At 39.1% G+C, this 15,071-nt stretch overlaps 1 protein-coding gene across 17 annotated transcripts in view; it reads left to right on the top strand.

Moving 5' to 3' along the window:
* The window catches only part of PLCB4 (phospholipase C beta 4), a 185,811-nt gene that overhangs the window by 137,365 nt on the left and 33,375 nt on the right, over positions 1–15,071 (top strand). For 13 of the 17 annotated variants that reach the window (XM_086873575.1, XM_086873489.1, XM_086873587.1 and 10 more), the window contains 8 exons: positions 779–814; positions 3,390–3,531; positions 4,190–4,274; positions 4,505–4,629; positions 6,591–6,642; positions 8,965–9,067; positions 10,731–10,895; positions 13,670–13,874. In XM_086873575.1, the coding sequence (XP_086729701.1) occupies positions 779–814; positions 3,390–3,531; positions 4,190–4,274; positions 4,505–4,629; positions 6,591–6,642; positions 8,965–9,067; positions 10,731–10,895; positions 13,670–13,874 (913 nt within the window). The remainder of the gene's footprint in view (positions 1–778; positions 815–3,389; positions 3,532–4,189; positions 4,275–4,504; positions 4,630–6,590; positions 6,643–8,964; positions 9,068–10,730; positions 10,896–13,669; positions 13,875–15,071) is intronic. The other 4 variants (XM_086873594.1, XM_086873564.1, XM_086873600.1 and 1 more) reach the window with 1 other exon arrangement.

The following is a 15,071-nucleotide window of genomic DNA, read 5'->3' as shown; positions in this document are numbered from 1 at the left end:
CTTCAGGACTTTTTTATGGATCCTCCTACTGAACTATCATTTCACTTCTTTGCTTTAGGGCAGTTTCATTTACTAAGTCAGCTGGTCATTAACTACCTGAATGTTTTGGTTGGTTTTTTTTTTTTGTTGTTGTTGCTGTTATTTTGAGGATTGGTTTTTTGTTTCCAGATTAGTCGCTCATCCTCAGCACATGTCCTTGGGTAACTTCTCTGCTTCTTTGCTGATCAATGACTTGGTCTTTTTTCTGTAGGAATGTACATTCAGTGCCAAGACAATATTTATCTAAGATTCTCAGTAATGGTAGCTTGTAATTGGAGGCAGACACCAGACTGCTCCATTGCAAATAACATCAGGCCTTCTCCAATATGGACGCTTCAAACACAGTTTACAGCACTCTTAACCCTCAGTTTTCAGAGCCTGGCAGTTTGCACATGCAGATCAGATGATCTTTATTGTGATATCTTTATCTGAGTGTGTTATTCTTTCATTCTTCTCTGAAGCTTCCTGTCCCCAGCATCTAGTGATAGCTCTGGTTTAGGCTTAACTGTCTGGCATCCTTCATCCCATTTCCATGGCTGAGTTTCAGATCTTGTGTACCCAAATTTGGAATAGACTACAGATTTTGGAAAGTGTTTGGGACCAATGAGCCATGCAGGAAGGTGGAATAGGGTTTATTTTTTGCTAAATGCATTAAGTTTTGAGGATTTTTTTCTCCTTATTGTAAGTGTTTCCTATTGCTTTTTCTTTGGGTAATGTATATATATTTTTTTTCCCTTAGGCTGTTGAAGATTCTGAGCAAGAAAACAATAAAAAGGTGACACAGGATGTAATATAGTTTATTTTATTGCTTTATATATAACATGCATATTACTTACCATGCATTCTCAGTGGTTTAACAATTTTATGCCCAGTTTCACTGCACCTATTTTTGAAATTTTCCTTCTGTCCTCTAGGGCTTCTTCTGCTATACTTTTATACTGGGGTCAGGGCTGTCAGAAAATCTGGGGACAGACAGGAGTGCATGACCTCTGCCTGCTTAGACATATCTGGTCTCAGTCTCCAATGTCATGCACTGGGAAACCAGTTCTCTGAATGGTGTTGAGATGTATCATCCCTGATTTATTTTCTCCTCTGCCCTTACCCTGACTGCACCTTGTTTTGCTCTCTCTTTTTCTTCCTTTTGCTTTCCCTTGGGACTTCTGCATTTATCTTCTCCCAGGAATCCCTTCTGTAAGACTCTTCCCACCTCTTTCCACTCTCCTCCTTCTCTTCTCTCATTCAAGCTGCTCCTGTTCATAACCACACTTTGTTTCAGTCTGTGCTGTTTTCTAAGTGGGTTCTTCTTCTTTTCTTGTGGGGTGGGGAGATGTAAATAACATGGAGATCAACTTTTCCCCCTTGTCCTCTCTATCCCCTAAGAGAGTGTGCTGTTGTAACCATTCCTTTGTTTCCATAGACTTCAAGAAACATTCCATCCTTACCCCTTTCTTAACTCAGAAAGTTGTGAACAGTACAGAGTATAGCCCTACGCTAAAAATTAAAGGTGGTCTGCAAGGGAATAAGAAAAAAATCAATGGCTAATACATTGTCCTGGGACACTGTCTTTGAGCCCAAGTGTCACTAACACAGCCATAGAGCTGTACCTGCAGGGTAGCATTGCCTGGCCACTGAGGCATCATAATCCCTTTGACTCCCTTTCTGCTGTGGTTCCTTTAGTTGTAGTGTGGATGGATCAAATACGATGATTATTTGTTCTGAGCAGTCAACAGGAGGCACTTCAAAGAGCTCTGAGTTTTAGGAGATGGTCAGTTCTTCTTGAGTTAATGGCCTTTCAAAAGTTAAGATGCTGAAAAGAGCTGGTTTCATTGAATAAATTTTACCTGAATTTGGCCTAAGCTCTATGAACAGCTATTGACCTAGTAACAAAAAAAAAATCCAAACCCTGTTTTCTACTGACACAGGGATGTGCTGTTTGGGATATTTTGGGATCAGATCTGTGAACTGTCAATATGCACATTTCTGAAAAGCAGTTGGGTTGAGCCCTGATGATCAGCATTAAAATATGGTGTCAGTTTGATTTCACGGACTGCTGGAAGTTTAATTCAGTCTAAAATGCACATACAACAATGTGTACCTGAACTCATTCTGCTAACTCAGTAATTCTATGCAGTTAGAAAATTGTGCTCCTTGTGACTATAATCATCTCATACCAGGGCATAAATGGTTCCACTTCACATGGTTTTCATTCTTTGAGATGTGTCTGCACTGCCTGGCTGGCAGAGGTGCCATAATGCTGGCAAGTGGGTTCACTTTTCCTTTACTCTCCCATCTCAGAGAGTAAATGAGTTGCCATAGTGTAGGATCTGTGAACTGCATTTTCCTCCAAGCCCAGAAAGGGCTAGGTAGCACTTCCTCTTACTATTTCCTGAGTCAATGGTGAGGGAGAACTTCTGACAAACACAAGGTGCAGTCTGAAAATAAAAAGCAGCATTGCAAGAATGTTTGAATACACTTCATACTTCTCAGCAAGTCAGTGTCAGCCTACAGTCAGATTTTTTGGTCACTGGTTCACTGGTAGAACAACCAAAAATGCATGTGTGGGAAAAACATGATGAATTTGCAGAGACTGCTTAGCTTGACAGAGATACTTTGTTTCTTTTTTTCTTCATTTCAGTGAAAAGAATGTTTCAAACTGGTTTAGGGAAAGGCAAATATTGGACAGGTAGAACCAGTTAAGAAGTGCTTCCTAATGTGGGTTTCTAGTAGATGAGATACTTGTAGAAAAGTTCTGTTATAAATAAAGTGCATATTTATATAGGTGATGGATTCAGGTTTTTATCAGTTGAAGCAGGTAAGAATATGAACTTGTTGGTCTTATGACATCTGTTTGTCCAGTGAAGGCTGTGGTTCCTACATTTTGGTTTGCTTCTGTTAGTAAAGATTAACAGTGGAACCTATTTGTGTTTTGATGCTGAGGAAGTTCTACTGAATGCCAAGTATACACAGTTTCTATCAGAAAATGTATATTAAATCACAATTTTTGGAATTTATTTGACAAAGATGGATCATTATCTCCCAGCATTGTTCAGGCTGTTGGAATATTTATCTTTTATCCCAGTGTTATCCTACTAACTTCATGTAATATTTACCCACTGCTTAGGAGCTTTTCTATCATCAGCCCTCTTGCATGCATCCTGTAACACTGAGAGTTTTATATCAACAAGAAAATAAATTTTAACTCATGACACTAAAGTTCCACTTTTCTTGTATTAATTTGCACTCTCTTTAACCTTCTGCAGATTTGGCTATAATTTTGTCCCTCCTTTGAAAAACCCAACAACAGTGTTTGCACACAGAAATGGTGATTGTTCTTTTTAATGTATTTGCAGGGTTTAGTAACTGTGGAAGATGAACAAGCGTGGATGGCATCTTACAAATATGTAGGTGCCACAACCAATATACATCCATATTTATCAACAATGGTCAACTATGCTCAACCTGTAAAATTTCAAGGTTTCGATGTAGCAGAAGGTAACATAAAAGGTTGAATGAAATACAAGTATTTGCTTAACCTAGGTAGTTTTTTAATCTCTACATTTCCTAAATTTAGAAATAAAGGCGTAAGATTTTTAGAGTTTAATGACCATCATCAGCGTGTTTGTGGACCTGCTTCCTTGAATGTGAAGTTAGCTTGTTATTCCATTAGTCATCCACATGGAGTCACTAAATTACTGGGAGAATATGAAGCTGTTGAGATTGGTTCTATTCCGTGGGCCTTTCCAATAGAAATATTTTTTTTTAGTTCATCTCTCTCTGCAGTAAGGTGAGCAAGGCTGTCACAGCAGTGAGCAGTGAGCTGGTACTGCATACCAGGCCATTTATCATGTTGGTTTGCCTTATCTACCACACAATGCAGGCTCTGAATAACAATGTTGTCCTAAACAAAAGATGAAAATTTTGTTGATTTCCCAAGGAGTGAAACAGAAAAGCGAGTCAGAAATAGTATGAAATTTATCATCGCTGTAATTTGGTTCTATGAAATTTCTTATCACTATAATTTGATTCTATGAGTAATAGATAATGGGGAAAGAGACCAAAAATTGCTGTGTCCTGCTGTTATAGTGCATGATTTTGAGTTGTGATTTGTCATTACAGAAGTGTTTTAAAATGTCTTGTCTTTTCTTTCTAGAACGTAATATTCACCATAACATGTCCTCTTTCAATGAATCAGTCGGACTAGGGTATTTGAAGACTCATGCCATTGAGTTTGTGAAGTATCCTTTCACCTCCTCATCCCACTTTTCTACCACTCCTAAAATCAAGCAGTGCACCTTTCTAGATTTAGTGTTGCATGTCTACAAAGGAAAAAGGGAAGTACCTCATGGAAGGAGAAATAGTGAGATTCACATAAGAAGTATTTTGATGTTGAAATACTGAAGATACCAGGACATGAGTCCACATTTCTATGATGTTTTCATTTCATTTTCCTTGATGAATTCTATAGTTATAATAAACGACAAATGAGTCGGATATACCCAAAGGGAGGCCGTGTGGATTCCAGTAATTACATGCCTCAAATTTTCTGGAACGCTGGCTGCCAGATGGTCTCACTGAACTATCAGACCCCAGGTAGGCAGCAACGACCAGTGAACCTCAATCCTAAAGAATGGCTTGGGCAGTAACTCTCAAACAGATGCCATGGATTTGCTTCTGGCATTTTTTGTGGAAACAGACATATGGCTAAATAATACAGCGGGGTGGAATTACAGAAGCGTAAGATAAGGAGCAATAAAAAAAGCCATGCACAGAAGGAAAATTCAGTCCCCTTTTATGGAAAAAAAAATAATGGAGTACTGCATCTTCTCACAGAAATGGTTTTTTATTAATAAAAAGTGTTAATTACAGGGAAATCAATGCTTTCAGAAAACACAGCTCTGGCACAGTTGGGTGTGTGTATGCAAAGCAAAGATGGAGTGCACAGATTAAGATGGTAGAAAGTAATGAGTGTGTGACAAATGCATTTCTAGACCAGTTATTGTGAAGTGTTAGGAGTCATGCTCAGCAGCAGAGGATGGGGTCTGAGATCCCAGCTGAGAGAATGGTGCCAGGGAATGGAAATGCTGCTCCACAGGGTGATCTGAGAGGAGATGCATTGTTCCTGCTCAGTGAAGGTGTGAGTATAGCAGAGCAGGCTTTTTGTTGTTTTGATGGGTTTTTTTAATTTATCTAGGAATATCTTCAGTCATACATCTAGAACAGACCTGTTTTCCTTTTCCTTTTTCCAGCTGTGGCAGTGCTTTTGTGCTTGCTTCCCCCTCCCTGAACAGTGTCTTTGGTACTGCAGACACTCCTCATGATCAACCCCTGAGTTCTGTCTTGCAAAGCTGTGCCTCAATTTCCCCAGCTGAGGAAACAGGAGACAGGATACACTGGAATATGCTGCTTGTAGAGCACTCCACTGGACATGGCAGGGAGGCTGGAGCAGAAATACAAACCTCACTCTGCTCCCAGCACTGCCTCTGCCCACTGCATGTCATTCCCAGCCCTTTTATACTGCAAATTAAGAGTAGTAATTGTCCAGGTGGAAGTAAGCAACTTTCCTGTATTCCTCTTCTGTGATCCAGCCGTGCTTCAAGATGAAGATGACTGAGGAAATAAAAGACTGAGGAAATAAAAGTTACAGCTGCCCAGTAAGTCCAGTAACAACTGGTATGGGCATATGACAATCTTTTATTTGGTGTATCAGAGCACCAACAGAACAGATTTTGTTCCCTTTGAAGGTACAGCCAGTTGGGCAAAAGAAATACCTGTTTTGTTGCTAAACTAGGTTATATTCCTGTGTAAATAGAAACCTGCAGGAAAACATTTCATTTTTTACAAAGTTCTGGAGAGGGTTGGATGAGAGGGAGGTTGTTATGTGTTTATGATGTGTCTTTCTATTCAAGTGCTGTAGCAATGCACTCACTAAAACTCACGTGCTTTTAAATTCTGAAACAAAGCAATGCTGCTGTGATCTTTGTGTGGTGTTTTATTCAACTAAGTCCACAGAAAACCAGTGGGATATACACCTCACCTTCTTTAAAACACCAAGCTACAGACAGCATCTTCAGAGGTAGTTGTCTGTGGTCATTGTGACAGAATACATTCTTCAAGGATGTCTCCTCTAGTATATTTTTTATTCTGAGCTTAGTTGCACTGTTAAAGCTCTTGTATCCCTCTGTTATTCAAAGTGATCTGCAGAAATGGGGACATCTGTGCTGTAGGTACCAAAAGTTAGACGATGGAAATCCCATCCCAGGCACCTAACATGTCCACAGTTGTTACTTCCCTGCCAGCCAAGTTTGAATTCAGGGAAAGACTGTTTCCTAAGCACAGCATAGACTTCAGCATGCTTGGTAAAACTGTTACTCCTGTGAAAAAACATGAAGTTTTCCTCTTGCTTCCTTTTATTTCTTACATGTGGGTTTTGTGTGCATTAAATTAATTTTTTTATTTCAACTTATTATCCTGGGAAAACAGTCTTATTTTCTGATCTAGTTCATGACCTGCATTATTCAGCAGGAAAGTTAGTAAATTTTCTCTCTTGACAGATTTGGCAATGCAGTTGAATCAAGGAAAATTTGAGTACAATGGATCGTGCGGGTGAGTGATATGATTTAAACTGTTGTCACTGTGTATCAGAGTCCTTTACTAAGGTTTTAATGAAATTTTGTCACTATTAATTATGTGTTACAAAAGGAAAATGAGATGCTAGGTGAAGAGTAGAAATTAGCAGAGTTCAGGGAGAATTATCCCCCATAAGGAGGTACTGTAATGAATATGCTTTTAATTATGCCCAGTTTTTAAATGAGATCGAAGAGGCTTTGTGTTCATATTATGAAGATCATTAATACTGTACACAGATATTTAAATACATCTCCACCTTCTGTTCTCTTCTTTCTTTGAAGATATGCCTCAGAATGGAGATTCATTGCAGAATTCACAGAATTGCCAAATTTACTTGGACAAGTGGAATCTGAATACATAGGGAACATATTTTTAATCTGTGTATTCTTAATTGGAGCACAGATTTCACAGAGAACACTGAAGTGTTTCATCTAAGTTCTTGCTCATGATTTTTGCATGACAAAGGATGTTCAGTTAATACTGATAGATTTTTCTCAAACGTTGAGCATTGACCTTAATAGGATAGACTGATCATTAGCACCAGGAGAGAAGGGGAAGCTTAATGAATCACAGGAAATGACAGTCCAGAAACACATTAGAATCTGCAAACTTCCTGGGAAGGAACTACTCTTTTACTACTGCAGATCTTATTCAGAAAGAAAATCTGAGTAGATGGAACTTGGTAAAATTCCTCATTTGCAGAAGGGGCACACAGTGCTTGACCATTCCATGCCATCATTGCAGTTGTGAGCACTCCAGAAGAGGCTCTGGGCTTTGACAAAGGTGCAGGCTCTGTAACTTCAGTCAAAATAACAAGAATAGAAAAAAAACAAAGCTTTCCTATGGCAGAGTTTGGTTCCTTTCTTGTTGGACCCACCAGCTTAATAAAAGAGTACCTGCTTAATTTTGCCAATTTCTCTGAAGGACAGGAAAAATTATCAACTAAATACCTGGATTCTTACATCAGTTTTTTGATAATTATGTTGTGGTAATGCTTGGTAATATTTTGATATGCTTTGTAAATGTGGTGGTGTTTCAGTCACAGAAAGGAAATTAAAAACTGAACATTTCCTTTTGCCTGTACCCCTCTTTTCTTAGACTTGCAGCTTTCATGCTGATGAAACAAGATCATTTCAGCATTTTTTATTTCAGCAGGCTGAAAACACAAGCTAGGGATAGTTAGTTCCCTTCTGCACTAACCTACTTTAAATTAATGGAATATTAAGAAATCATTTTTCTAATGGAAGAAAAACATTTTTAATGGAAGAAAAAGGAGTAATATTGCTTTCAAACAAAAACTATGTTATTAAAAAAATGGGTGAAAACATTGACATTATTTCCACTGGAATTTTTCTGGCATTTTTTAATCTCTGAATTATTTCTAGAATTTATAATATATAAATTTATAATATTTTTAAACTTTATAATATTTTATAATATAATATAATATTTATAAATATATATTTATAATATTTTTTACCAGTGATTCACTAGAGAGACTAAGAGTGGATAAAAATTAATCTTCTAGCAGCTTTGTCTGTCAGGGTTGCAGAATTAGCATGATTTTTCTGGTTCTACATTTTTTTCCATCAGTGGAAGAGAATGTCTGTAACATGCAGCCTTTCTGCAGTGATCAACTGCAGTTTCATTTTGATGGGAGGATCCTTGGGTTTTGGTGCATCAGAGCACATATTGGCTTCATTGATATGTTGATCCAGTGTGAGGTCCTCAGGGTGATATTGTTTTTGTGGTGGTACCTTTCATGCTGCTATAATTAACAATCTGTCAGCGCTGACATTATCAGTTGTTTCCCCCAAGGTTTCATAAGCACAATGAAAAAATTAGCTTCAAGCTGAAATCTAGTTTATGAGTCTTGAACTCTAAGGAACTGCTTCATTTGGAAAAATAAAATTGAAAAATCCCTCTGTGCTTTTCCAAAGTGTTAAAGTATTAAAACAAATGAGAGCATCTGTGTTTTATTATATGTTAACTCCCTGTATTTTTAAACTGTCTTATTCAGTTGTTTTGAAATACCTTGATTATTTTGATTACATTTATTTTATCTTAAAATCCTGGGTTGATTTCATCTCTCAGTAGCTGGTAATTCAAAATTAAAATTAATCTTTAGTAATACTTTCTTTTACTTCCTCACACTTGCAGCTGGAATGAGTCTGTATTTTACAGTACTGTAGGAGAGCTCATTGTTTAAATGCAGAACATCCATTTCATATGTATTTAATACAATTTTAATTTCCAGTCCAGAATAACTTTCTCTTTTTTTTCCCCCCTTGAAATAAGGTATCTACTAAAGCCAGATTTCATGCGAAGACCAGACAGGACGTTTGACCCTTTCTCTGAAACTCCTGTAGATGGTGTTATTGCTGCAACATGTTCTGTACAGGTAAAACAGCAACAGACAGCTGGCATCACATCCAACAGCACATTTAAAATCATCAGAAATAACATATATACAGTAAATGTGCTTGGACTGGGTGGATTCCAGCAAATTGTTTCTTTTTTTTTTTTTTTATATTGCTGGCTAAGATGCCTTTGTTTACTTGATCTGAGTGGAATGTGATAGAATTAGAAATTATGTGTTATTACACATTGTCATATTCTAACAGCTTTCATGGTCTTTTTGAAACACATGAGCCCACACAAATGGATAAAGGAGTGAAGTTTGTTTGCATGTTCAATATGAAATTGCTCAACATCACTTGTCAGTAGAGAGCAGGGAGGAATCTGGGCACACATGGACAGGATATTTTCAAAATGAACAGAGAAAAATGGTTGATGTGAGTCAGGCCTTTACTTTGGAGTTATTTATGAGTAACGAAGTCCATAAAACTCCTGTTGTAGTTCTAAAGCATGGTTAGGTACCAAGTTCTAGGAGGAGGCTGATGATTGTAAAATCTGTTTTGTGAACAAAAGACTTCAGCTTTTATTTAACATTTTCCATATGCTGCATTTAAATTTCACACTGTTGGTGGCCAAGCATTTCTCATGCATTCTAGATGTTTAACTAAGTTCCATTTCACCTCTAGAAGAATAAACACGTTTTATTAATGGTGTTTTTCTTAAATGGTAATAAAAGCACTGTCCCTCCAAGAAGGAAGTGGGATCAGATAGTTCCTAGGTCATGTAGTTTGACAGTTACTTTTCTTTTGTGACTAAAACTACTATAAAATTCCATACAAATTTTGTATTAAGGAGCTGAGTGGACCAAAACCAGCAGTGATACCCCTCAGCCACGTAATTTTTCAGATCTGTTATCCAGAGTGCTCCCTGGAAGGATGTTAGGTCATAGAAACAAAAGGATTTGGAATGAGCTTAGGTCTGTGAAATCATATTTCAGTTTTTTTCTTCCCTCCTTGATTGTAGTAATGAAAACATTAGCTGTGTTTTTAAGTAACAGATCATCTTGATGAAATAAAATTTTTCCCTGGAGTAATCACCTGCTGTGGCTAGATTAATCTTGACTTGGAGTGAAATGGCAACAAATCTTCATATGTATAATGATACAGAGGAATTGTGTGGGTTTTTTCACTTCTTAAGCATCCTGCACTTTCCAGACACACAATATGGAGTCAGATTTGACACATGATTAGTTTCAAGCCTTCACCTAAATGAAAGCAGAGCAATAGTGTCCTTTTACCTCTTGTGGTCAAGATGGATCATAGAAAAAAGTGTTTCTGAACAGTGTTTGGAGTTGTGGAATAGCAGTGCCAGCTCTGGTTGTTCCATTCAGTGTTTCCATACAGTGAATGCTTCTGTGAGACACTGCCTGGTTGGGGTGACTGAGAACTGGTAATACCATAGCACAGTCATTTCAGGTGAAGGTTGTATTTATATATCTGATCACAAAAGCTTGGTTATATTTATATATCTCATCACAAAAGCTTTTCTAAAGAGGTGCAGTCTAAAATACACCATTTTCATATAAGGAACTAAACGCATCTGCCAGCTATAAACCATTTTTCAGAGTGATGTCAGTAAAAAAATGACCACTATTTCCAATATCCTTACTTTGTATTGCATTTCCTTACTCTCTTACTGTGTTGCAGGTGATATCTGGCCAGTTCTTGTCAGACAAGAAGATTGGGACCTACGTGGAGGTGGATATGTACGGGCTGCCCACGGACACGATACGCAAGGAGTTCCGCACGCGCATGGTGATGAACAACGGCCTGAACCCTGTTTACAACGAGGAGTCCTTTGTCTTTAGGAAGGTAGGATGTGGGATCTCTGCAAAGCACAATCTCTGTGGTTTGCTTGTGCCCATGAGCTTCCCTGCCCTCCTGAGCCAGCCCTCTCTGCTTCAGCCCGACTGCTCACACGGATGAGTGCTGCTCCCATGGAAAAGGGTTTGTAGGGCCCCTGTTTACTGCAGTAAACAATGTAAAGCTGAAATCAGCTTTCAACAGGCTGCTTGCTTTTGGTTTGTTTTGTTTGGATTTTTTTAATTTTGCTTTGGTTTTATTTTTCTAATGGATAACCTCTGTAGCTATCACATGATTTTTTTGTTGTTGCTTTTGTTTCCATTTGGCTTTTTCCTCCCCTTTGCTTCCTCCTCCCACTTGGAGGTAGCCACCTCCTCTGTGACCATGCCTGTGTTCAAGGTATGCAGTCTGCTCAGAATGAGCCCCGCTGGTGGACACCATCATTCCCTGGAGATTTCTTCTTCCCTGCCCTGGCAGTGGCTGCATTCTTGCACTGTTCCTTCAGCCCAGAGGGCAGGTGAGATGCTGCATCCAAAGCTAAGGTCAATGTCATTACATGGAAAAATTGGAAGGGTGCTGTGTTCCTCAGGTGTGTTACCAGCTCCCTCCTTCAGTAGTCCATGTGCATCATGTACCTTTTTCTTTTTTTTTTTTTTTCAATACCAAAAGAAAAACAACCCTTTTTTTCTTGGCATGGGGGATTTAAAGAGACCATTTGTCCATGTTCAGTTTTTATCTCTTGGTCTTTATATATATATATATATATGACACACACATATATATATATATATATTTATTTTATTTTTCTTCTGTTGCCTGGAGTTTCATCCAGACTACATGTGTTACAGTGCTGTCTTTGATAACATCTGTTTTGCTTACACCTGTTTTGTTGTCATGCAAAACTGTTGCTTTTATTCCAAAGTCCAGACTTCTATTCCAAATTTTAGATTTTGCCGAGTGGTGATAGCTCTTCACACTTGGGTATATTACACACTTAATCTGCTTTCCTGACAGCATAGCCAGTTTTTAATAGAAATTTAGTTGATGCAAGAGTTTTTTTCTGAACTCATATTCTGGAATGAATGTGACTTCAAGTGCTTTTCTCTGTGTGTGAGGAGGCACAAGGGAAGATGCTTATGTCCAAACAAATCTGCTGCTCATGGCTTGCTGGCCATATGACCAGAATTTGCTGCTGTCTGATTTCTTACATCAAAAGGGTCACAAATTCCAGGGTGCACCCCTGTGCAACCTCTGTGTTGGACATGGGTACAGCGGCTGGGGCCAATAATTCTCATTATTACTCTTCAGTGAGCAATCTCATGGTCACAGCTTCTCTTGAACTCTTAGGTTCAAGAGATTATTATTCTTCACCTCAGGCCCTTATCATATCTTAGCAGTGTAATCAACATACAGTGAAGATCAAGCAGGTGAGTGGCAGGAACACAGCAGGAAGGATTCCTCTAGCTGGAGATACTGAAGGCATGGGGTGTACAGTGCTAAAACATCCTGAGAGGGTGGAAGTGCCTACCAGGATACCACAGAACAAATTAATGGAGAGGGAACAATAAAGTTAGTCCCCACTTCTGCTCCCTGTCAAATCTGTGTCAAAGACCATCATGTAATGAAACATGTGCTGATCTGTGAGCTGTAGGGGAGAGATCTTACCTGCCCTGTTTGGGTTGCAGTGTTCTCCTCAGGCTGATGCTTAACCCTACACATTTGTTCTCAGGTACTGTGTTTGATTGTTCTTCTGTCACGTTTTTTGTTTTTATTTTAATTAAAATAAAGTTTCAGTCATTCTAACCTGGGTTCTATGTTGTCCCTCTGTTGTGTAAGGGGAGGAGGGAGTAAGTGCTGGTGGTGACCTTTGCTGGGACTACTAAGCTGTAATTGAGGAGAGCAGGATATCCAGGAACTGCTCACATGGGTTCAGAGACCAAGAGCAGCCTTTATTTTGTGCCCCCCAAGACTGAGAATGGAAGTGACAGGGGAAAGGTCTAAGGGAGAAGGCAGACAGTTTTCTGAGGTTTTCCCTTTTATTCCACAGGTGCTGGTGAATAGCACCAGGTAGGGAAGGAGTGGAAATTCTTTCTCAGCGTATGGTTGAGGTGGGCTGGCAGAGGAGCTGCACCTCTGTTAGTTTGCCTCCTCCTCACTGCTCCATGCACAGAGGCAGCACCTTTGCTCCAGGGAGGGCAGAGGATCTCTTTGTTCCTGTCCTGGACAGCCCAGGTGGGGACTGAGACATGCAGGAGGCTGCAGCATCCCTGCTCCCCGTGCATGCCTTGAACCCCCCATGTCCTGAGTGCAGCACACCCACCTCTGCTGGCAGCACAGCATTTCAGCAGCTCAGACATCCCCATCAGCCTGTGCTTGCACTCTCCTTGCCCTTTTGGATGCATCCCAAATCCCATCTTTCTGTCATAATTCCTCCTGATCCAGCACTACCTGCCCTTTGATTGCTGCTGTATCTGTCATTTCCTGTGCAGTATTTACCTGCCTTCTTATCAGTGTCACCAGTCTTCAGTAATGAAAAATAAACATACAAAATATTTAGCTGGTGTAACTGTGAGCTGCAGGATTTACATAATCTGAAATCTACCCGTTATTTAGGGTGAAAAAAAGCTCTTCTAGGAAAGATTCATTTTGAAAAGTGGGGTGTGCAGGGAATGACCTGATCTTAGAGTGATGATAGTTTCTGGCATCCAAAGTTCACACATGGGAGGCAGGGAGGGAGCAGCTGTATCAGTGTCATTAAATGTCTGCATTTTGTGGCTTTCCAGGTTATCCTCCCTGATCTTGCTGTCCTGAGAATAGCAGTGTATGATGACAATAATAAGCTGATTGGTCAGAGGATCCTGCCTCTGGATGGGCTGCAAGCAGGTTACAGACACATTTCCCTTCGGAATGAGGGCAACAAACCACTCTCTCTTCCGACGGTTTTCTGCAACATTGTGCTTAAAACATACGTGCCTGATGGTTTTGGAGGTGAGACAAGCCTTTATCTCGGTGTGCTATGGTTCTTGAGTGTTGGTGTGCAAGTCCTGAAGTGCTCCAGTGTCACTGTGCCAGCCAGAAGCATACATGCAGTGCTGGAGTATGGAAAGATTCAGTATTTCTAACATTCTGTAACTCCTTGGAATCTCTGGATATTGAGTTAAGAAATCTGCTTTTTACCCAAGTGCCTGCCTAAGTGTTAATGATAAAAGCATGTATCTACTAAATGACAAAATAATGTGGAAAATAAGCTACTACTACTCAGCTTAATTTAATTTTCTCTGTTGACAATTTAGAAAGAGTCCTTTTTTTATTACATTTTGTCTGACATAAATATTTGTAAGGTTTTGATGTACTTTATCTATATTGGTTGGCCTATAAGTATAAAAAAATTCATCCAGAAACAGTTTTTTCAAACAAAACCAATTCTATATTCTAGGGAATATTGGTGTATTTTTAGAAATGGCTAGTGAAAAAAAATAGCATTTTTCTCTCCTGATTTTACATGTTTTTAGTGTGGTTTAATTGTTTTTGGGTTCTCAAGAAAATTATTTTAATGTGAGCCGTTTCCATGATCAGGTTGGCAAAGCTGTGGTCATTTATACTGAACAGTGGCTAAATGCCACACGTGTGTGTGGGAACAGAGAGCAGAGAATAATCATTACTCCACTAAAATCAGTGTCATGCATGAGTTCCCCCTGAGAGAAAGGGATTCTTCACCCCAGATGAAATTTGCTTGTACACTGGACAATACGCAAACCATTTAAAACTGTAAAATAGGAATTGCACAAAAGGTTAGTGCTCTGACTCTACAGCAATTACCTTAGGGGTTTCTGGTGAAAGATTATTGTTCAAACCAATGTTTTTCTCTTCACAAAACCTATTTCAAAGCTGCTGCTATGCAAAGAATGGCTGCACTTTCCTGAGTGTGATTTCCATAGTAGAAACTGGAGGAAGGGAAGCTTCCTTCCTAACCTATCTTCAAGTCTGTGTTTCCTGGTGCTTATCCATTAAAAAATTAGCAGGCTGAGACTTCAGTAACAATATTTAGTGGAAAAAAAAAAGTGTTACAGAAGCATTTGTGTTGTTCATATGTGAAATCCTGGTTTCTGGCAAGTCAGCTGGAGTTCTGCCACATGCCTTGGAGCACCACCATGCTATTATGCAGCACGTTTCATCCACAGTATT

Source organism: Cyanistes caeruleus, chromosome 2, assembly GCF_971803275.1.
Source record: "Cyanistes caeruleus chromosome 2, bCyaCae1.hap1.1, whole genome shotgun sequence".
In the NCBI taxonomy this organism is placed as follows: Eukaryota; Metazoa; Chordata; class Aves; order Passeriformes; family Paridae; genus Cyanistes; species Cyanistes caeruleus.
Note: the sequence above shows the minus strand (reverse complement) of the source record. Positions and strands in the feature narration are given on the sequence as shown.